This window comes from Lotus japonicus, chromosome 1 (genome assembly GCF_012489685.1).
Source record: "Lotus japonicus ecotype B-129 chromosome 1, LjGifu_v1.2".
Classification (NCBI taxonomy): Eukaryota; Viridiplantae; Streptophyta; class Magnoliopsida; order Fabales; family Fabaceae; genus Lotus; species Lotus japonicus.
This window is the reverse complement of record NC_080041.1, coordinates 32,817,827-32,839,811: the sequence shown is the minus strand read 5'-3', so window position 1 is coordinate 32,839,811 and position 21,985 is coordinate 32,817,827. Positions and strand designations below refer to the sequence as shown.

Genomic DNA, 21,985 nt, shown 5'->3' with positions numbered 1-21,985 from the left:
CACAAAGTTGCTTAAGAACTTATGGTTGGAGCATAATCTGCACACAGTTGCTTAAGGACATGTGGCAGTACGGGCCCACATGAATAGTTCTAAGAACTAAGAACATAGCATCGAAGATGTTTTTTTAAAAGCAACTTTGCTTTATGAATTCTGAGCAACTTTGCTCTGTTTTATTGCTTTATGAAAATAAAAAGTATAAATAATATGGTGTGGTGAGACTAAATAAATAGTGTTAAGAACTCAAAGTTAAGAACTTGTGAGGTTAAAACAAATTATGCAAAAGTTGTTTAAGCATATGTGGCAGTACGAGTTCATATAAATAGTGCTTAAGAACTCACCTCTAACTCTCTGTATTGTTTGGGTTCTAGGGTTCTAGCTAAATATTGCACGAAATTAGCCAATAATATATATATATATATATATATATATATATATATATATATATATATATTCCATTGACAACTTATAATCACCTCAATGATTAGCCACAACTACATTTAATTAATTATATTTGAAAATATTTTTAGATAAGTGGATACATTTTTTTATTATTTTAATATTACATTCGTTAATTTCTTAATATTACAACCTTCGAAAGATATGAGATCGTTAAAGACATGTATATCTAGTTATGTGTGTTATCTATATGTGGTCAAAGATATCAAATTTTTTACATAACCAAATATTACATTTTATGAACAAATGGGGAAGGAAAGGGTTAGAACGCATAAATGTTGATTATTGTATCTAACTATCTATGCTCTATATTAGATTCTTCTTTTGATATATACTTGATACTTGATACTTGAAGTAAAGCAAATGGTGTGGATCACTTTTGTTAATACAACAAGGCAAGTATCAAATAGCGTAGATATCATATTTTATTTAAATACTGTTTTTATTATTCAATACTGTTACTACAACGTACATGTTTCGTTTTTCGTAATAACCGGAAAGTGGTCATAAACATAAAAAATATTTTTTTTACAAAAAGAATGTTTATAAATTAATTAAAAAGACAATTTTTATATAATTTACTTTGTCTTTAGAGAAGGATCTATTGAAATCATTTCTATTTTTCATCATAGCACATTTGTTCTCATTTTCTTTTAGGTAATCTCATGGTCAGGGCTATTTCTACCTTTGGAATATAAAAGCCCACGAGACCTACAAAATATATTGGGCCTACGCCTTGCTCAGGCTCGAAAGTTACTTCTTTGGGAACCTAACTATGCCAAATGAATTGAATGAAACCTTGGTTGCCCTCATCCCAAAGATCCCTCAACCTGAGAACACCGGTCACTTTCGCCCGATAAGCTGTTGTAATTTCATCACCAAGGTCATCTCGAGAATTATGGTGACAAGGTTGAAATGTGACATGAATGACTTGATTACCCCTTTCCAAAGTGCTTTTGTGGGAGGCAGGCAGATTCAAGACAATATTCTGGTGGTTCAAGAAGCTTTCCATTGCCTCTAAGATGAGGGGAAGAAGAAGCAAAGAGCATGTGATCATTAAACTTGATATGAATAAAGCGTATGACAGGGTGGAGTGGGAATTTTTAGAGAGAGTTCTGCTAAAGTATGGTTTCCATGAGAGATGGGTAAAGCAAGTAATGGCACTAGTTACAGGAGTTACTTACAGATATAGGATCAATGGAAGCGTAGGGCAACGAGTTCAACCGCAAAGAGGTATTAGGCAAGGGGATCCTTTGTCCCCTTATCTCTTTATCCTAATCATGGATGTTCTGTCCAACATGATCATTAGAAGTAAGGTTGCGGGTGACCTAGAAGGTTTAAAACTCTCTAACAATTCTCCGGCTCTAACCCATCTTTTCTTTGCGGATGACGCAATCTTATTTGGCAAAGCACAGGAAAAAGAGATGCAGCAGTTCAAAAAAGTTCTCAATTTGTTCTCTTTAGCCTCAGGGCAAAGGATCAATGTCTTGAAGTCTGGTCTCATGGGGGGCAGTGGTGTTACAGAAACAGTTAAGAGAAACCTGGCAAATACCATGAACATTCAAGTCTGGAACAGCCCTGGAGTCTACCTGGGTATGCCTGCGGTCTGGGGCAGGTCAAAAACCAATTCCCTCCAATGGATAAAGGAAAAGGTGCTTAATAAAATTCAAGGATGGAAGAGCAGCCTCTTAAATCAGGCTGGGAGAGAAACTCTCATCAAGGCGGTGGTGCAAGCTTTACCATCTTATGCAATGTCTATACTGAAATTTCCAAAGAACTTTTGCAGTCAAATCTGCTCAAAGATCGCAAGCTTCTGGTGGAAGGGATCAAAGGAAAAAGGAATTCATTGGAAAAAGTGGGAGAGGTTAACCTACAACAAACAGGAAGGAGGCATGGGCTTTAAGGACCTACAAATCATGAACCAAGCCTTGTTAGCGAGGCAGGCGTGGAGAATACTCCATGAACCAAATGCTTTCTGGGTTCAAGTTATGAAGGGTATCTACTTTCCAAATGAAGACTTCTCAACTGTTCGAAAGAAAAGGCAAGCATCGTGGGGTTGGGCAAGTGTGATCCATGGGAGAGACCTCTTGATAAAACAGGGGCAGTGGGCTATTGGAGATGGAACAAGAATTGACTTGAGGAATCATAGATGGGTGGCCTCTCGAGAGTTATTAACTGAAGCACCAATCGGGTTGAAAGTAAGTGAATTACTAGATGGAGACACAAAAGCCTGGAATGTCCATAAGATTCGACAAACTCTACCCTCAACTGATCTGGGGAAAATCCTCCAGACCCCTGTCAGCCAAACCTCAACAAGAGATAGACTCTTCTGGCCTCACAGTGACACACTGACACTGGGATCTATAGTGTAAAGTCTGGGTACAGGAAAGCGAAAGAGGAAGCAAATCCTATTACAAAAAGAACCTCCACTTCAGCTCAACCTTCAAAAGACCTTTGGAAAGAAATTTGGGGTGCAAAACTGCCACATAAAATTAAGGTATTCCTCTGAAAACTCTGCCATGATGCTATCCCTTCCAAGTCAAATCTAAAGAGAAGAAACTGCTCTAGAGATGAGGAGTGTCCTGTTTGCGGCTTTGAAAAGGAGAATCTCCAACACATTTTCTTTGATTGTGCTTGGGTTAGACCAGTTTGGTTTGGAGGTGCCCTCCATTTGCACTATAGGGAGAGAGCTGGGGAAAATTTTGCGGTTTGGCTGGAGGAATCAATTGCAAACTTTCCAAAAGAGCCTGATTTACATATCTCTCTGGTCTCCTACCTGGGGTTCTCCTTATGGGAAATTTGGAAAATGAGAAATAACAAAACTTTCAGGAACATCAGAACTGATCCTGAAACTTGCATAAAGAAGATCAATTTTGCACATCAAGAATTTCTCAGTAGCCGTGAGCCTCAGAGGAGTACAACAAATTCAAGGAGAGCCCAACCAACCAGAATTCAGGTTTGGAGAAGACCACCAAGGGATTTTTTGAAATGCAATACTGATGCAAGTTTCACAAAATATAACAGGAAGGCAGCATGGGGTTTTATTTTCAGAGATGAACAAGGAAACACTACCTGCGGTTCAGCCCGGATTCTACATGCATCTTCTACTCTCATGGCTGAAGCCCTCACCCTTAGAGAAGCTGTCCTCATGGCAATTAACCTGGATTTAAAGAAAGTAGTTTTTGAGTCAGACAGTCTGGATCTGATACAGTCTTGCAAAGGGGAAAAACAAAAAGGAGAAATAGGGACAATTGTAGAAGATATCAAGAAGTGGAGTGAACAATTCCCTCAATGGAGTTTCAGCTGGATTGCTAGAGCTGGAAACGGAGCAGCACACTTGATTGCCCAGCTAAAGTCTCAGCGCAACCTTCCCCCAAACTGGATCTGGTCTCCACCTTAAGCTTTGCATGATGTCCTATCCAGAGATGTGCAAGAATCAAGGAGCCAAGGTTATCTTTTTGCTCAGAACAGTGGCCCAAACCTTGGTCCTCGTAGCCGTGTAAGACAGGTTTGGATCCCTGTTCAGAGATAAAATTTTCTCTCCTCATCACCATGTGAAGAAGATGGTTTGTTGTGATGCTCCCTCTTTACCCAGCTGACTGTTTCTCTCATGCCTCAATTATGAGGGGTCGGTGAAGTGTGGATGTTATCAATGCTTTAATGTTTTTGTTTGAATGGTAGTGGGAATCTTTGGTACAAAGCAAACCTGTCTCCACAGTGGCAATCCCAACTACCTTGGCTGTGTTATTTAGTGTTCCCTCCTTGTCGTTATTTGTTTTCTTTCACAGCTAGCAGACCCGCGTGATTTGTATTGTTTCTACTGTCTTTAGGCTTCTGTAGATATAGCAGTTTGCATTTAGCTCCTTAGCCTTGGGCTTGGCCCGTTATTAATGAATCACCACTCTTTGACCAAAAAAATAAAAGGCTCGAGAGTCCTTGTTGTATATATTATGGTAGTTGAACCGTGAACCGTGAACCGTATCGTAAATTGTAAACCTATTTTTCTAACTCATGAATCATATCGTCTTTATGTACCGTACACTACAATATAAGTTTCACATTATTTCTAATGTTGAAGAAAGAAGTTAATGAAAATAGCTTTAAAATGTCTCACATTGTAGAATGAAGAAGGGTGTGTGGGAGTGTAATGCAATATCTTTAGATCAAATTCCTTGTTATAATATACTATTTTCATTCTTATTTAATTTTCGGATCTTATTTAATTGTCTGATGAGAAAAAAACACACATATTAAAAAGTAAATTAAAACTCATTTTGTTAATTTTCAAAAAAAATATTATTTATTTTCATGTTTTACCCTCTAGAATGTGTTTTGTCTTCTCTTACTTATCGCTCCAGCAATTGGGCACTACTAGAAAAAACATCATTTAATTTTCTCTTAAAATGTTAAGTGGACAAATATATAGGGAACAAATTGCTTTTCCAAAAGTGGGCAGTTATTAAGGAACGAATGTAGTATACTAAATACCAGCAACCGAAAATCACTCTAGCTTATATTTTTTTTTCTATAGTACTCTTTTTTACTTTTTTACAGTAGTATGAGATATAGTTCAAATATTTTCTTTGGAGTGTAAGTATACTGAGGTCATGAGATAGTTGAGAATCATGTTCATATATTGTAAAAAAATTTACATAGTATTTGTTCATTGGTTGTCAACTTTGATAATTTTTTTTTTGGTCCTTTGGAATTTTGATAATATTTGTGGTACGGTTTTTCTTAAATTTTGGAGTTTTTCACATTTTATTTTTATGTTTTTTTTATTGTGTTCCTGCTGTTTTAATTTCACTATTATTTTCCAACATGAAGACTATTAAAAATATAAAGCAATAAATTATTCAATAATATAAAGTAAAATAAATAAAAAATATCAATACATTATTCAATCACACTTTATTTCCACAAAAGAAAAACACTTTTGGATATTTAAACAATATCCATTTACATTAAGAAAAAAAGCCCATTATTCTATACTTCTTAAAGTGTCTTGTAAACCAGACATTAGTATAACATCATTTAGGAAACAGCAGTAATGTGAAACACATTGAGAGCTAGCACTAGCAGTTCATCTCAATGCTTTATTTTCTTCTCTGCAGCATCTTGCATATATAGATTCACCAAATTACTTGGATCTACCTATACAACCTTGAAGCTGCACCCTTGTCTAAGAACCATTTCAACTCCCCATCAGGTGAAACCAATTGAACAGGGAGCTTATAATCAGTAGGGCCTTTCTCCAATGCAGAGTACACTGCATCAGCTTTACCAGCACCAGTTACCACCATTGCAATGTTTGAAGCAGAGTTAATCACTGGCAAGGTAAATGTTATCCTCTCTGGTGGTGGTTTTGGTGCATTCTTGAGGTAAGTAACCCACTTTTTGGTCTCATTCACTTCAGGGAACCCAGGAAACAGAGAAGCTACATGGCCATCAGGGCCCATGTCTAACAGCATAAGATCAAATTTTGGTAATTCAGTGAATTGTGATTTAGCTACCACATTGCTTGTGACCAAGCGTCTCACATTTGTCTCATAAACATCTGCTGCTCCATCAGCTGGTAAGGCATCATCGATGGTGTTGACGTTGCGAGGAGGAATTGGCACCTGACAAAGAGAATTAACAAGTTTTAATAGAAATTTGCCAATTAAATGTGACATTTATAGTTGTATACTGAGTTTGAATCATGTACCTTTGAGATAAATCCGTCATAAGCAAGCTTGTAGTTGCTATCTACATGAGTCTTTGGCACCACTCTCTCATCCACCCAAAATATATGCCACTTAGACCAATCAATTGAGTTATAATATGGAGGTTCCACCAGCTTCCTGAAATTGTAACATCAAGATTTAAATGCAAGGTTTTTACCCCAAAACAAACATTACAAAATTTTACATGACAACAAAAGGATTCTCATATAAAAAATGCTACCTCATGAAAAATGGAAACAAGGTAAAAATGGAAATGGCACCTACCTGAGGTACTTGACAGCCCCGCCAGACAAAACGACAGTGAAGCATCCTCTTTCACTGATGAACTTATTTGACAGATCAGCAATATATTTTGCCAATGACACAGCAAGATGCTCCTTGTTAAACACCTCCACGTTCTTGTTATTCATTGCTGCTTTCACTAAGCCACCAACATGAGTTCTCTTTGGTTTATTCATGTGAATTGGAGAAGAGGAAATATTGTACCTTAGAGGGTTTCTGCAGGGGTATTTTTGTCCAACCTGGGGTGACAACAATGACACAGTTGTTGGGGATGGTGTGTGCAGTGAGTTCGGTTTCGCTAGCAATCTGCTTTGGGGAGTGCATGAGAGGATGGAAAGTGTGGAAGATGCCATTGGTAAGGTAATGGCTTAGAAGCAGTGATGAGTTTAATGTAAACTTTGAAACTGCGTCGCAATATTATACTTGTTTATTGGCGGGGGTATTTATATATTTTGAACTGGTTGGATTCTTTTATAACTATAGGAAGCTAGGTATGGATACTTGTGTAAGTTCTACAAGCAATCAAGGACAAGAAGGAAACAAAATCATCAAAAGGGATCAGAGACAAAAAATTAAAAGTTAATATTATACTTTTCAAATTTTTTAATAAAATAAGAGAAATAATAGAAGAAAATTGTTGGAAGAGTGAGGATCACTTTCTAATCATCCAATGTAAGACATCATCAAAGGGTGAGTAAGATGTCTTACATTGGATGATTAGAAGAGTGAGGATCACTTTATAAATGAGATGACTCATACACCTGATGCCTTAAGATTTTGAGTTAAAAATGTGGTGTCAAATCCACTTATGATGTGCTCTTATTAGCCCAATGTAATGATACATAGGTTTTATCTTGTTTGCTGCCCAACAAAAATAATTTTAGACCGTGTAAAATTTATGACATATCACTACATTGATAAAAATTAATTTAAACATAGGTTTACTCACTAATTAATGTAAATAAGGTTCAACCAGTCATAAATTTAAGGGTTTACTAAGCTTTTAGTTAATCGGTCCTTAATGTTTGTGAAATACCCCCAGCGTTCAAGGTTACAGTTACCTTACCAGATATATTCATTATCTTCACAGATCCTAGCGGCTTTACCACATGTTTAATAAAGTTAGAGTGAATTGTTTTTCTTTTAATTTTTTCCACATCAAATAAATTACGCCATTTAACGGAACCCCATAGCCACAAGGGACAAAGTATACATTTATAAGGGAGCTTTGTCTCAATAGATGGGTATCTTCACTCAATGCACATTCTAGAACTTCAGGCTAAGTACGTACTTTCGTATCCTTTAGCTTATTCTCAGAAATTAGAATGAACAATAGGATTTAACTCATAGGGTTATAGAAAAATTATTAGAAAGATAATTATTATACAGAATATTATGAGCAACTCTATAATTCGATAAAATATAGATTAAGATTACATTTAACAAATTTAAGTTATCAAGGAACAGAGGAATATAGAGAAAAGCCACGAACAAATTTGAGATATTTGGAGCACATATGAAGATGTTATTTTACGAATGAGCTAGAATAATTTATAAGAATTACGATACTAAAATATAATCATTTGAGTAGAAATGACAAGCTTTCGGTAGATGCGGAATCAATGAATAATAACTTGCATCATTTAGGGATTGAGCTTGTTGAGTAGAAGGAAGGGTTTCAATATTTATTTATTTTTATATCGGAAATTAAATATAAATTGCATCATCCAAGAATTGATCCCTAGACCTCCCCCACAATACTCACTTATCCCCTAGCTTTTACTACTTGAGCTATCATTGGGGAACCTTCAATATTTATTATAAAAAAGAATACATATATGTTAGATAGTTTTATAATATTGAAAAATATAGGTATGTGAAAGCTATATTAACATTAATATATTTTTAATATCGGTCTGAGAGTAATATTTAATTGACTTAAATATGTTTTATGTCCCTAACTTTATAAGATGAATTAAATTGGATCTTAACTTTTAAATCTTTTGAATGTCATTCTTGCGAAAAAAAATTAATCAAAATATATCCAATTGATCAGTCAATAGCTAATGCGGTGAGCCTAGTCAGTTGATGGTGATCATGCGAACTTTTTCGCATTAGTTTTAGTACCTGTAATTTTTTTAATCACGTATAGTCCTTCCTCTTTCAACTCCATCCTCTCACTCTTCCCCTTATTCATCTTCCTCCGTTGCTCAAACACAAAATTCTATTCTTTCTTTTCCATCATCTTCTTCCTCCATAGCTCATGCATTTTCAGAAATAAAATGAAAAATTAAAACTCATTTTCACCCAGATTTAAGATGTTCTTCAAATTCATCATTCTTCTTCATCCCATACTCATTTTCAGTCAAACCCAAAGCAAATCCATGACTATCGCTTCTCCAACGTTGTTCCTGAAAATCGAAGCGTCGTCCCACCGCAACTTCGGTTGCAAGAGTGATGGTGGAGGATTTCATGTGGTGGTAATGGCATGATGCAATGTGCAAAGTGAGGATAGTACTGGTGTTGAGAAAGAAAAAAAAAGATATAAGAAAGATGTCATGTTATTAAAACTAAAAATTACAATGACAACCTTGAAATTATTTACATTTTCACTCACAATTTGATATCAACTCCGTATAATTCCTACCAAGCTCCCATAATATGTTCATCTTTCCTTCTTACTTCTCAGTCAAATGCACTTTTCTTAGTAAGCATCCAACTCCAAATTAATTATACTATTGCTCCTCATCAGTAAAATCAGGTTCTGCAGGCTTCTGAAGCAGCATGGGGGGTATCCTCTCCGACACCCTTGTCTTCCTGGTGCCGCTACGACGCAATAATCTGAGTGCATTGGCAGCAAACCTGGAAGCATATATGGTGGCGCCTAGACTTGGTGAGCTACCAATTGCCTTTGCCAATGCATCTTTCAGCCTATTCTCCTCTTCAACAAGTGACTCTTCAAGCTTCCTCTTGCTGTAGCGCCTCCAGGCTGTAACATCCATAAATCTTGAGGGTCATTTTATTAATATTTTCCAAAAACGTGGATAAATTTTAGCCGAAATAAAAACATTTTTAAAACATTGCTTGAGAATAAAGAAGTTGTGACAAGAGTAAATATGCTGAATAATTCATTTCATTAATGAAAGATTTGGAAGCGTACAATGATTCTTTCAAATTAAAACAAAACGAATAAACTAGTGTTCGACCGCCCCCGAGCCAACACAACAAGAAGGTCTCTAGGTTAGGTTCGAACCCTATAAACAAACTCAGCTCACCCCCAAGTACAGACTCAATTATCACGCTCAATACCCGACTCATACGCCGCGTGCCCTCCAAGGCCTCCTCCAACGCTTGCATCACATCATCTCGCATCCTCTTCTCTCGCCAATCCCATAGCTGAACAATCGGTCGCGCGGTCGATGTCTCGAGCCTTGTCGTCGTCCACATCAAGCAGGTATAGGCCGCATATCGACTGATCACACACATGCTTGTTGTCTAGGCGTTAAGCGCCCCAAACAACAAAAAACAAACAAGCAAGGGTCAACTTCTAACACACACATATCATAAGTAGCGTATACTACCCTATCAATCACAAGTTCTTCCCTAAGCTAACATTCACAAATAGGGGAACTATATTAAGTTCTAAGGTTCACAAGTATAGGGAACTATCTCATAGTTCTAAGTTATTGTTAGTCAATGCTCGTGTACATGCATGCAGACACTTGGATATCCATAAGCCAATCCCTCTTGGAAAGGCTGGACGAACACGACTCCACGATCGGGGCTGGACCTCTCCAACGCATCGCTGCCCAACAGCTTGATGATTGGGATTGGACCTCTCCAACGCACTGTCGTTTCACGTTCGTCCTTATTCAGGGGCTCCCCTGAATGTCACCATCAACTAGCCCAGTCCAGGTCACCAGTCGTGGCCAACCAAGCCCAGTCCAGGTCACTTGGTCCACAATGCATGTCATGCAAGTCAGTCATCATCACTAGGCCCTAAGCCTATCACGTTCATCTCTTATGAACAACATATCATTGCATAATAACTTGCATGCATATCAATAAATGTAGCTAACACCCTAGGAATATAGGCATGTTCATAATAACACTAGCTAACATTTATTGAATTATTATCACATAGCATATCTAGCACATATGTAACATCGATAGTCCTAGTATCATGCTTTCTAACAATCACAATCAATCACAGCTGAAGTGCCCTTACTAGCATATTCATATATCATAAGGTCCTTAACATTTCATAGTCATACAGCTACAATCAATCATAGCAGAAGTGCCCTTACCTCAAAGGTACGCTTTCCTAGAAGTCTCGTGTTGCCCCTTGAAGCTAGGTCTATACTTGGAAATTTCCTACCAACGAACGGACAGAGTAACGTTACTAATCGGACAATCGAATCGATCATAAGCCCATCCCCTTATTGACCACGAAATTCCCCCAAAAAACCTTGAAAATCCGAAACCATTTCTTTCATAAGATGAAACATTATTTTCTAAAACATTTTGCTTGAAGATCATAAGAACACTTGAAGGACTTTCGAAGAAAACATAATTTTCGCATAGGTTCAATCCTCCCAAGATCAAAAACTCTTTATAACAATTTTTCTATGCATATGAGAGAACATCAAAACAATACTTTGAAGAAAACACCATTTTCACAAACTTTTCCTTGACTACTCAATCAAATGATCATTCTTTTCTGGATGTGGCAGATCAGTTTATACTGCAACCACAGAGCATACTCAGAATGACCAACATCACCTTGATCAAGGAATAAAATAAAGCAAGGAAAATAAAATGAAAATAAAGAGAGGGAGAGAGAGCTCACACAAATGCAGAGGAGAGGAGAGCTCTTGGTGTGAAGAAATGAGAGGGGGAAATGCTCTATTTATAGTGAGGGGTGAGAGCCAACCATTAAATGCTTTTCTTTCTCCCCAAGAAGCAGCCCAAACCCACGAAATATTCAGCCCATTTTAGGGTTTCTATACTCTTCCAACCTCACTTGATTTGGTCATCAAAATTTGGCTTATTTCCTAATTAAACCCCCTTAAAAATTCCATTTAAATCCTTAATCATTTAAAATATATAAATCTGAATCCAAAGAGTCTTAAATCAGATATGAAAAGATCCTTGGAGCTTTTAAAAGTTCAAAAATTAATCCCCCATTAATTGAAAGTCAAGGAATCAAAATCCCTAAAATTTCTCCTTCATAAAACCTAGCCAGAAAAGGAAATTACTTGCAACAGTCTCATTTTCCTTCCTCCTCAAGCCTTGGCCGTCCACCACCTTCACCATGCTCAGATTTTCTCAAAAAAATATTTAAAATAATAATTTAAATAAAAACCCAAAATAATTAATGCATTTAATACACAATTTCCCTCCTAAATGCATCAAAACTTCAAATTTAAATTCAAAAACTTTACCAATGGTTTTGGCTCCAAATTTTCGTTCACCACTCTCATAATAACTCAAATTGTTTTTTCAGAATTAATTATTTTATAAACCATAGGTTAAAAAATAATTAAATACATTTTATTTAAATAAAAACCCATTTTATTTAAATAAAACCTCCAAAAATAAAACAAAGGAATATTCCCTCATGGAATATTCTTAAAATCATGCCCAGCACCTCCCCATAAGGTGTGGCCCACGAAATTATCCTCGTCGACTCGATTCGCCAACTCATCACCGCTGTCGGGCCAATTTTGACCTAAAAGTCGTCGTCGCAGAACCCTAGAAATATTACAGTCAAAATGCTCGTATCATCGCGCACGTCAACCTCTAGATATTTCTAAGACTTAATATTGCCTCTAATAATTAATCACCTTTTAAAAAGGCATAATTTCACACATAGCACAAGTAATTCACAAAATATTATTTAATATTATTATTAAAATAATGTGCCCTAAAACGAGGTCTTGCACAGGCCGCTTATATGAAACACGCTGCCCACATGCGCCATTGTTGCGAGTAGAATCTGAATGTGTGGCGCAGCTTCTTGTTGTGAAGGCGCCGGGACTGAGATGCCACGAACTTTAGATCATCGGATTTTAGCGCGAAGGCTTCCACTTCTTTAAGGGTTTGGGCAGTCCTGGTTGAGATGGGGAGGTTGGATGAGGAATGAGGATCTGGAGCCCATGTCAGGAGCTCCTCTCCACAGAAGTCACCAGCCTTGAGGTACTCAGAGTTGAAGAAACCGGTTCTTTCACCATTAGTTGTCATGGTCAATAGCTTACTTGGCATTATGAAGAGCATCTCATCGACCGGGTCACCTTCTCGAACAATGCAGCTTTCTTTTGTGTATAGCACTGGCTTGAGACGGTCACACATTGCATCCAAAAGTTGTTCATCCATTTTCTCGAACATTGGCACCTTAAGTTCATACAAGAAAAACAAAAAATATATGGTTAACATTAAATGGAATAGCAAGTTGTTTAAAATATAAAACAAAACCATTCATGTATCTTTAAAGCTTTTGGAATAATTGGTTCATACTTCTTAGCGTGGTATAAGAACCTCTATAGAAGCATAATTTCATGAGATATTGAATTTTCTAAAGCATTTTTTCTGTATTTTTTTTGTCTAACACATCCATCCTTCGTGGAAGACAATCCTACCCGAGTCGGGATTATCCACATCCTGGTGGGGATAGATATCTTAGTGGTGTTTTTTCATACATAAGACTAGAACCTGACACCTTATTTTAAGGGAATCAAACATGGACCACTTGACCCACCCGTTGGTTGCATTATTTTCTGTCATTAGACAAAAGTATATCTCCCTACATATGGATTTGGTTATTTGTTCACCAATCAAAACATAGACATCTGAAGGACCAAAACTTAGAGTGGAAGCACATTTTCAATCTGGAACTTACTAGGTATTTTGGAAAGATAAATTCATTATAACTAAGAGGTACAAGACTACTTCTACTTCACACAGGTGGTTCAAAATATTCACAGCATGAAACTACTAAAACGGGATAAAGAACAGGGCTAAAGTAAAATAAATCCAGTAAACCAATGATTTAAACAAGGAGTTGGATAAAATTACTCTCATCATTAAAGCCAAGCAAAGATGACGCTTGATGTCCCTTCTTAAATCCTTTGGAAGATTACAGATCAAATTGTCTTCATCTACGCCTCTGGTTTCTTGCAATTTGTATTGTTCATGTCGTCTGATTCGCTCTCTCAGGCAGCCAGGGAGCAATCAATGAGACATCCACTATTCTGCATCCCTCCTTTTTATTCTCATCTCCTCCAATCTTGTCGTTGTTGACTGCAAATATATCTGCTCCAAAGCAAATTTAATTTGTCAAAAACATTGAAGAACAGAATGGCCAAGCTATCTAAATATTGATCTGACTTTTGCAAGGAAAATCAAAACTTGAAACAACATTTTCTTACTCCCTCTCCTCACTTCCTATACTTGTTACATACTTATAGAAAACTAATTTTGTATCTATTACCACTAGTCCTAGATAAGAAAAAGTCCATCATTTTCCATTTGGATTTATTTGCAACCAAGGAAGGAAAAAAAAAATTTCATTTCATATAATGGACACGAAAAAAAAACACCAGTATAACTAGTGGTTGCTCCTACAATAAACTGTTAAATTGCAGTTTCTTACCTGTGAAATTTTCCCGTATACATGGACTATTATGATTATAACTAGTTCGGTGAAATAAACAATTTTGTACTTTTTATTCACTCTTTTTGTACACATTTTTTTTTGAACAGCCAAAAGAAAACATGTATTCAAGATAACACAAGGGGTGCTAAACCCAAATACAAAAGAACCCAAAACACATTTTCAAAACCTCTTTGTACACATGAAACAAGTTGAATATATAAGTTAGCATGCTCATACATTGCACTATTGTATGTTGTAGCATAGGTCATAACTAATTTATTTTACTTAACATGGTATTTTTGTTTTTACAGTAACATGGTATGTTATGAAGATGCAGATGACCAATATTTGAGTTCATGATCGCCAGAATAAGGATTGCCAATGTGAAGAAAATGTAAGGGCACTCAAAGCTATGGGTACTATTAGAAGACAGATAAGAAAATTTAATTTAACTTTCCAAGGAAGTCTCTCAACGAGGGAATCTTAATTCGATTAGAAGTATAAAGACTTTTCTACAAAAACAAGGCAAAAAAAAAGACAATCATCAAAGAAAAATTGTGTAACCTCAAAAGGTAAATGTGGCACTTGAAATCAAGTTATTACAAAACTGAAAATCAACAAATAGTGCTTGCCAGCTTTACAGTACTAGTACGAGAAACAAAGGAGATATTTGGTACTAACCTGCATATTTCGAATGAGGAACGAAAATAATACCAAACCAGCTATGGAAATGAAAACTGCAAAACAGATTTCCCAAACATCGGTACTTGTTTCCAGGTTCTGACCGAGAGAACTGCAACAAAGGCATCCGGCTCCCCAAAAGAGGATGGAGGAACCATAACAAAACATTAGATAATAATGAAAAACATGCTCAAAATTGAAATTCAAAAGAGATACACTCATGTTCATTGTGAAAAACATGAACCCCCACCAGCACACAGAAGCAGCATGTTCATTGAACCATTAAACAGGTACAAAACTAAGGTGAAAAACACTTTCATATCCTAAGCATCAAATCTGATCATCTAAAATGTGCATGCTTAAGATGATTTAATATTTGTCATTAAAAACTCTCCATTTTAATATTCAGAAAATTGGAGATACAGAACAAGACATGACAAGTTAACTTATTATATGTCCATTTACCAACAAAACTATGTGCTAAAAAACTTCTTCCACACAAACACATATGGACCAGAACATGCATGGACGTTGAAAGGAAGAGATTTGTATCCCTAAATTGACAGCCATAATAGAAAAGAACAATCATAAACAATTCTATAATTCATGCACACATGCATATAGAATCCATGTTGAGCTAAAGTTCACATAGTACTCTTATTGCACATCAAACTTCAAAGAGCGGCTACCAAAACCATAATGGCATAAAATCATTGTAACATAATATGATTTACTTCATAATCTAAATTCATATCATAATCATATACTGAACAAGAATCAATGAAGCAGACCTCAAGCTTTTTAGGCCCCACCAAAAACAGTAAAAGAATTTTTGAGGAAAATCTCGTGACTCCACAACACCAGATTGAAGGGCATCAAGGAATATTCCAAAATTAAAGAGTTTTTTATCTTCTTCCTTTATTGGACAAGAAGCATTCAGGTATGTTGAAATTTTGCTCAACTCTCCCCAATGGTCATTACAATACATATCTGCCTTGTTACACATTGTATTACTTCGACAGGCTTCTTGCCATCATATGGTTTCTCGTTCTACAGAAAACAAGTACCAAAAGGCACCAACAACCTAAAAGAAACAATTGATTCAGCAATCAGAAAAGACACACAGATGACATTGTTCCAGGCATTTGTTAATAATTTAACTTCATAAGAAAACACAACATTAATGCACATCAGTTAAATATGCAATTGGGAGCTAAACTAAAGTACTATATGACTTAAAGTTTGAATCTAGTATACACATAGTGGCATAAGAAGCATGAACACAGACATTGGCAACAACATGGATAATGCTACAAAGCAAAATTTTGAAGTGTTGCCTCACATCTGAGACACAATTGCCCAAATGTGTCCAACACAAGCATTACTTCTTTTGAATTGTTTTATGACTTGAAAGAATTTAATGTGATTAAAAATTTTAGTCATTGATATTATACAAATTACAAGCTTTAATATTTAGAGACACGAATTCTAATAAATGATAAAATTTGTCATAGTAATTACACAATATGTACCGGAAGAAAGGAAAGAAATTTCCATCTTAAAATAAGCTATTGACAACACTCCCTAGTCCCCCTCAAGCTGGTGAGTAGATATCTATCATTTCCAACTTCCAAGTATGATACAGTAGAAGCACACAAGGGTTAGCAAGCGCTGAACCCAAAAAAAGATAACTCTGGAGTCCACCAGAAAGTCTGGAATCTACCAGTAAAGAGAGAAAATTCTCAAATTTGATTATCAATAATAAACTGAATAGGCTATGCCTTACAAGTGCTTAAATAGGAAAAGAAAGAAAATCCTACAAAAAAAATAATTAAGATCCTAATTGAAAATAAATAAGTTCCTAGCCAAAAATAAATAAGATCCTAAAAGATCCTAACTTAATTAAAAAACAGAATAGATCCTAAATGTATTTAAAAATACTAAAAATAATAAATTCCTAATTAATCTGCTCCTGTATCAAAGTAAGATCCCAATTCCCAAAACCGCTTTGTGGGAACTCATTTAGCCAACATAACTGCAAATTGATGACCTAAGGGCACAGAGGTCGCAGTGACTAAATCATTGTCTAGATTCTCCATGATGAAGTGTCAGCTTATCTCTGTATGCTTTGTCCTATCATGTTTGACTGGATTATGAGCAATGCCAATGGCTAATCTGTTGATACACTGGCTTCATAGTAGGTTTATACATAATCATTAACTCATCTAACGCCACCTTCAACCACAGTAGTTTACATATTCCTTGTGCCAAGGCTTGAAACTCAGCCTTTGCGCTTAATCAAGCAACTATAATATGTATTTTGCTCCACCATGTAACTAAGTCTCTATCAAAGAATACAACGCAACCTGAAGCTGGTATCTTATCTGTAACTAATCTTTGTAAGTGCCTTACTGGCCATATATGAATTGGCTAACAATACTATTTGCATATGTAAGCCTGGTCTTGTCTGAGCAAAAATATCAATTTTCTCACTAGCATTTGATATTGAATTTTGCCAACTTGAGGACTTTCTTCATCATTCCCATTTCCCAACAATGTGACTCTGCTCTATGGGCACACAAATAGCATTGGAAAATAAAAATGGAATAAATATAAGAGGGGGACTTGGAGATAGGAAGATTTTGTGTATGGAGAGAATTATTGGGAGGGGGACTCGCAAGGCTAGGACTCTCTCAAATCTATCAGTTGAATAAGGAGAAACTGAGAGACACTTTGGATTGAATCTGTGTGTCTAAACTACAAAACAAAGTGTATTATGTATAATATGTACATTTATTATAGGTTACCGAATTAAATTTTATACAACATATTTATTTACATTATTTCTAACACTAATCCATTTTGTAATTTCATTTCTTTTCGTTCTTGTTTACCAAGAACTCCTGAATTCTCTCCATGTGCAAGGAGGACTCCCATTTCTATATCAGTAGAACTCTGTTCCTATCAAAATCCTACCTAAAGTAATTCAGTAATTTTATTCAATATGTGAATATCTCTATCTAAAAGTCCACATATAATGCAACTAGTATAACATGCAAAAGTGGGAACTCTAACCCACTTGTGCAGATCCAGAGTAACCACAAGAGCAAGTATTTGAGAACCAAAACTTCTAATTTATTTATCAGACAAAATGTAAGTGTTTAAATAGAATAAAACAACTACCAATTAAGCAAAAGGACATAGTATAATATAATTAAAATACTTTTCAGGGGAAAAAATCATGTAAATGCAGAAATGGACTGTAAATAACAGAAACAAATAGATGTAGGAGAAATCAATATTACCAGAAAAAATTGCCATGAATATAGATAAGAATGCAACACAAACTTACATGACTTGCAAGCATGTAAAGAAAGAGATTTAATGCGGCTCCACCCCAAGCTGTTTCAATGAGAATTCCAGAGGTCCTCGTGACTTCTTTATACAATGGAAGTATTCGTAATAAACGAGACACATATTGGAAAACAACAACAACTTTCAGCAAGTTCTTTGTATTGAGAGATTTAAACCCGCTCATCTTTGGAATGATAATTAGAATTACCACCTAGAAATATTTTAGCAAGTTTTGAGTCAATAATCTTATAAGTGAAACACACTGCAAAGCAACATTTTGAAACTAAGCCCCAGAAGAGCAAATTTCTGATAACTTTCCATACCTGTGGGAGGGAAAGAACAGCTAGAATATCAACTAAGAAATATGATGACAAATACCTCCTAGCTATTGCCCAAGAATCTTCAACCAGAACACCTCTTCCAAATACTTGAGAAGAGGGAGCTATGAATCCAGTGCGGAATTGGAAAAACATGCGAATTATATATAAGACATCAAAGAAAGATCTTAGAACAGTAGCTGTAATTTCCATTCCGTTGTCAAGGGAAAGACATTTCTTCTCATCATCAATCATAGGGACATAAAAGAACAAAGGGTCCAGTGATACTGAAATAGCACATAATAACACAAATATCTTGTTCCACTTTTGAAGGAATGAACCCTGTGGATCAAGGATTTTCCTTTTAGAACCAAAGCTTCTAGAAAAATCACTGTTAGAGAGAAACTATTCAAATGTTGTCCTGAGTCTATTTATCCTCTCAGAACCAAATTCCAATCCCTTCTGAAACTTCTCAGAAAACGAACTTAATTTAGTTCCAAACCTCCCTGATTGCATTATTTTAATTGCAGGATAATTGCTATCACAAACTTTCTCTGGATTACAAACCTGAAACCTGAACATCATATAAACAATTAATTTAATATAAACTTACTCTATGATTCTAGTATTCCTCCAAACAAGATGGCCTAATCAGAAGTGCTGACTAAGGAACTAAACACTTTAAATTAAAAAGGTTTCACAATTTAGAAAGTTCAAAGAAATTTGATGTGAATCAGTAGTAGCAGAAAGAGTGACTTTTAACACTAAAAGTTCGCATAAACAAAAGAACAGACATAAAATGCTTCTAAACATAACATCACTAAGAGAGTAAATTAAGGCACGCGTCATCGAACTAACCTAACAAACTTCTCTTGCTGAGTAGTACACATAATTGCATCTTAGTTCAAAAACAACATAGCATAAGATAAAGAATGAGCCTTGTGAATCTCACTGAATGCCTCCTTCAAACACTTCAAGTTCTCATTACCTGCTCCTGAAGCAAAAAGAGACATTGACTGACGATTACTATTTCATTTCTCCAACAAAGCACAACCTCCCCCATGAAAAAAATATATCAACATCTCAAAAAGATCAAATCAATTCAAACATGTAATTAACATTGGCCTCATTGCTTTCGTGAGAACCACAAAAATGTGAGACCCCAAAAAAAATATAGTTTGACTCAAAATTCTCACACAGCGCACGCATGTACCCATCATCAATTCATCATACATGTCTTTGCAGTGTGATAGAGTGAAAATCAAAAGATTAATAACAAAAATAACACATAATGACATAATTAACAAACCCCTAATGAAATTCAAAATGATGGGTGTGCTATAATCAATGCATGTATGTATTGTACCATAGTTAAAAGGGGAAAGATTCCATAAGAAGACAAATACCCATTAATCTAATGAAACCAAAAACAAAATCCTGGTTCTAAGAAACCAAACTTGTTGAAACTAACTTCCAAATTTGTGTCTAAATTATGACAAATGGGCAAGAGAAAAAACTCAAACTTTGAAACTGGTTACCATGGAAATGAAGAGAGGAAGAGAAGAAGTAAAGGGTATATTTACCTACTCAAGAAGAAGAAAAATGGAGAAGTAGAAGCAATGATGGGAGAGACACCGAAGAAGAAGAAGAAGAGAGGAAAGTTCGATGAAATGAGTAAGGAAGTGACAGATTCTACTACTACTACTACTACAACACTCACTAGTTTCGTTTTCGGTTTCAAATATAAAAATTTGGGAACAGTTTTTGTGTTTTTGTTTTGCAGTCACAGAGATAGAGAGAGAGATAGAAAAAAAAAAGGAATGGAGTATGTGAAGTGTGAACATCGACGAGGAGGGAAGAAAAGAAATTCATGTGAGTGGAGGGTCCCATCCACAAAGGTTTAAACTGTCTTAAATTAAATAAAGGACATATTTTTGTGTTGAGTTGAGGAGTGTGTATGTCCGCACCAGTCATGTACGTTGACAAACAAGCGTCACGTACAAGTAGGTACGGTTGATTTCGTGTAATAAGGGGGAAGAAAACATGAAAATAAATTAAAACTATATATATTAGCAACCAACAAGTAGCACGCTTGGTAGATAGTTGGATTCCTTAAGGGGTACGATTTCTGTGCGATGCGTATGGAGAAGCATTTGTTGGGAGAGACCTACCCATTTAACGTGATCTTAGAGCAAGAGAAATAGAAAACACAAATATAAGAAACATGAGAATTTTTATATATAGTATTAGACTCAACACTCCTCACCATGTTAGGCAATGTGAGACTTCTCCAAGATGCTTTCTTTCACATATTTCTTCATTCATCAACATTAGCAATATAGGACTTACATCGCAATCAATTCCAACAATCTCCACCTAAATTGACAGGCTCTTCCATCGTCATCATCTACACTGACAATCATAATTTTCATAGTTTTAAATGACAACTATAATTCTCGTTGCCTATATCAACATAAGAAATTATCATGCTACACCATAAAGATGACACTTCACTTGAAACTAAATCATCCCAAGAATTTATGCGTGTCGAAACCATGCTGGAAAGTAATGGTGCAACTTCCATGTTGACTTTTTCCAGAAGTTCATCAGTCATGGACATAACCACACACTTTACATCAACATCAACCAATGCTCGTGTGCTATCGCCATAGCCTTGCATCCATGTTAACCAATGTCTGCATGTTTTCCCCACACACCTTGCATCCATGTCAACTAATGTGTATGTGCCAATTGGAAAAAATTTCTTTACATGCCAAGAACTCGTGTAATCTTAGTTGCATCGGCTCATCCATGACTTGTGGTAAACCAAATTTTCAACTGTGTGCACCAGATAAGTTCTTAGGAAAGATAGATGAGTCACAATGGAAGCGCTTAAGCATTAAGCCTTTACTAGGCAGAACCTTTATATAACAACACTTTCGTGATATCAAACTTCTTCAGCATTTTCACGATGTCACACTTTTTTTCTAATGTGGAAGATCAAACACTATTGCAACCACATGACATACAAAGAATGTTATATCTTATTATCTCATCGACCCGGAGGCTCTGATACCACTACGAAGAAATAACACAGTTGAAGAAATAAAATAAGCAGGAGCACAATCACAACACAAGAATATAACGCGCAAAACTCCAAAACCGTAGAAAAATCACGACAGTTATAAAAGCCAACAACCAGAGAATAACCTGTATGTGAAAATTGTTACAACACATAAACTTCACTCTTATCCACCCATGACCCCAATACTTTCACACTCTCCAAAGCAAATATTTAAACTACATCTCACAATACCATAAAAACAAGAGCATAAGATTAAAAAAAATACATAAATATAAGAATAAAGTGTTTCCAGGTGTTGGTTTTTGATGTGTTGTAACAAGGAACTTGAGATATTTATATAGTCTCACCCACCCTTCACCATGCTAGGCAATGTGGACTTCTTCAAGATGTTTTCCTTGACCTCTTTCTTCCTTCATCAACATTAGAACGT

At 35.8% G+C, this 21,985-nt stretch overlaps 2 protein-coding genes and 1 pseudogene across 2 annotated transcripts; 1 reads left to right on the top strand and 2 right to left on the bottom strand.

Annotated features, from left to right (window-relative positions):
* Positions 1-1,478: 1,478 nt before the first annotated feature.
* LOC130733241 (uncharacterized) lies at positions 1,479-3,856 on the top strand. Its single transcript, XM_057585371.1, has 2 exons — positions 1,479-2,654; positions 3,008-3,856. The coding sequence occupies exons 1-2, from the start codon at positions 1,479-1,481 to the stop codon at positions 3,854-3,856; spliced, it is 2,025 nt and encodes a 674-aa protein (XP_057441354.1).
* Positions 3,857-5,352: 1,496 nt separating this feature from the next.
* Positions 5,353-6,895, bottom strand: LOC130734446 (probable 6-phosphogluconolactonase 4, chloroplastic). Its single transcript, XM_057586877.1, has 3 exons — positions 6,447-6,895; positions 6,164-6,299; positions 5,353-6,077 (listed from the first exon to the last, which is right to left on the bottom strand). The coding sequence occupies exons 1-3, from the start codon at positions 6,815-6,817 to the stop codon at positions 5,607-5,609; spliced, it is 978 nt and encodes a 325-aa protein (XP_057442860.1). The 5' UTR covers positions 6,818-6,895; the 3' UTR covers positions 5,353-5,606.
* A 2,304-nt stretch (positions 6,896-9,199) lies between these two features.
* LOC130733196 (cyclic nucleotide-gated ion channel 1-like) lies at positions 9,200-21,198 on the bottom strand (annotated as a pseudogene).
* Between the last annotated feature and the right edge of the window lie 787 nt (positions 21,199-21,985).

Coding starts and splice junctions, on each gene's coding strand:
- LOC130734446 (XM_057586877.1), bottom strand. CDS start 6,817: ATGGCATCTTCCACACTTTCCATCCTCTCATGCACTCCCCAAAGCAGA. Junction 6,300..6,446: donor GGGGCTGTCAAGTACCTCAG/GTAGGTGCCATT, acceptor TTACAATTTCAG/GAAGCTGGTGGAACCTCCAT. Junction 6,078..6,163: donor ATGACGGATTTATCTCAAAG/GTACATGATTCA, acceptor TCTCTTTGTCAG/GTGCCAATTCCTCCTCGCAA.
- LOC130733241 (XM_057585371.1), top strand. CDS start 1,479: ATGAGGGGAAGAAGAAGCAAAGAGCATGTGATCATTAAACTTGATATG. Junction 2,655..3,007: donor AAGCACCAATCGGGTTGAAA/GTAAGTGAATTA, acceptor TCAAATCTAAAG/AGAAGAAACTGCTCTAGAGA.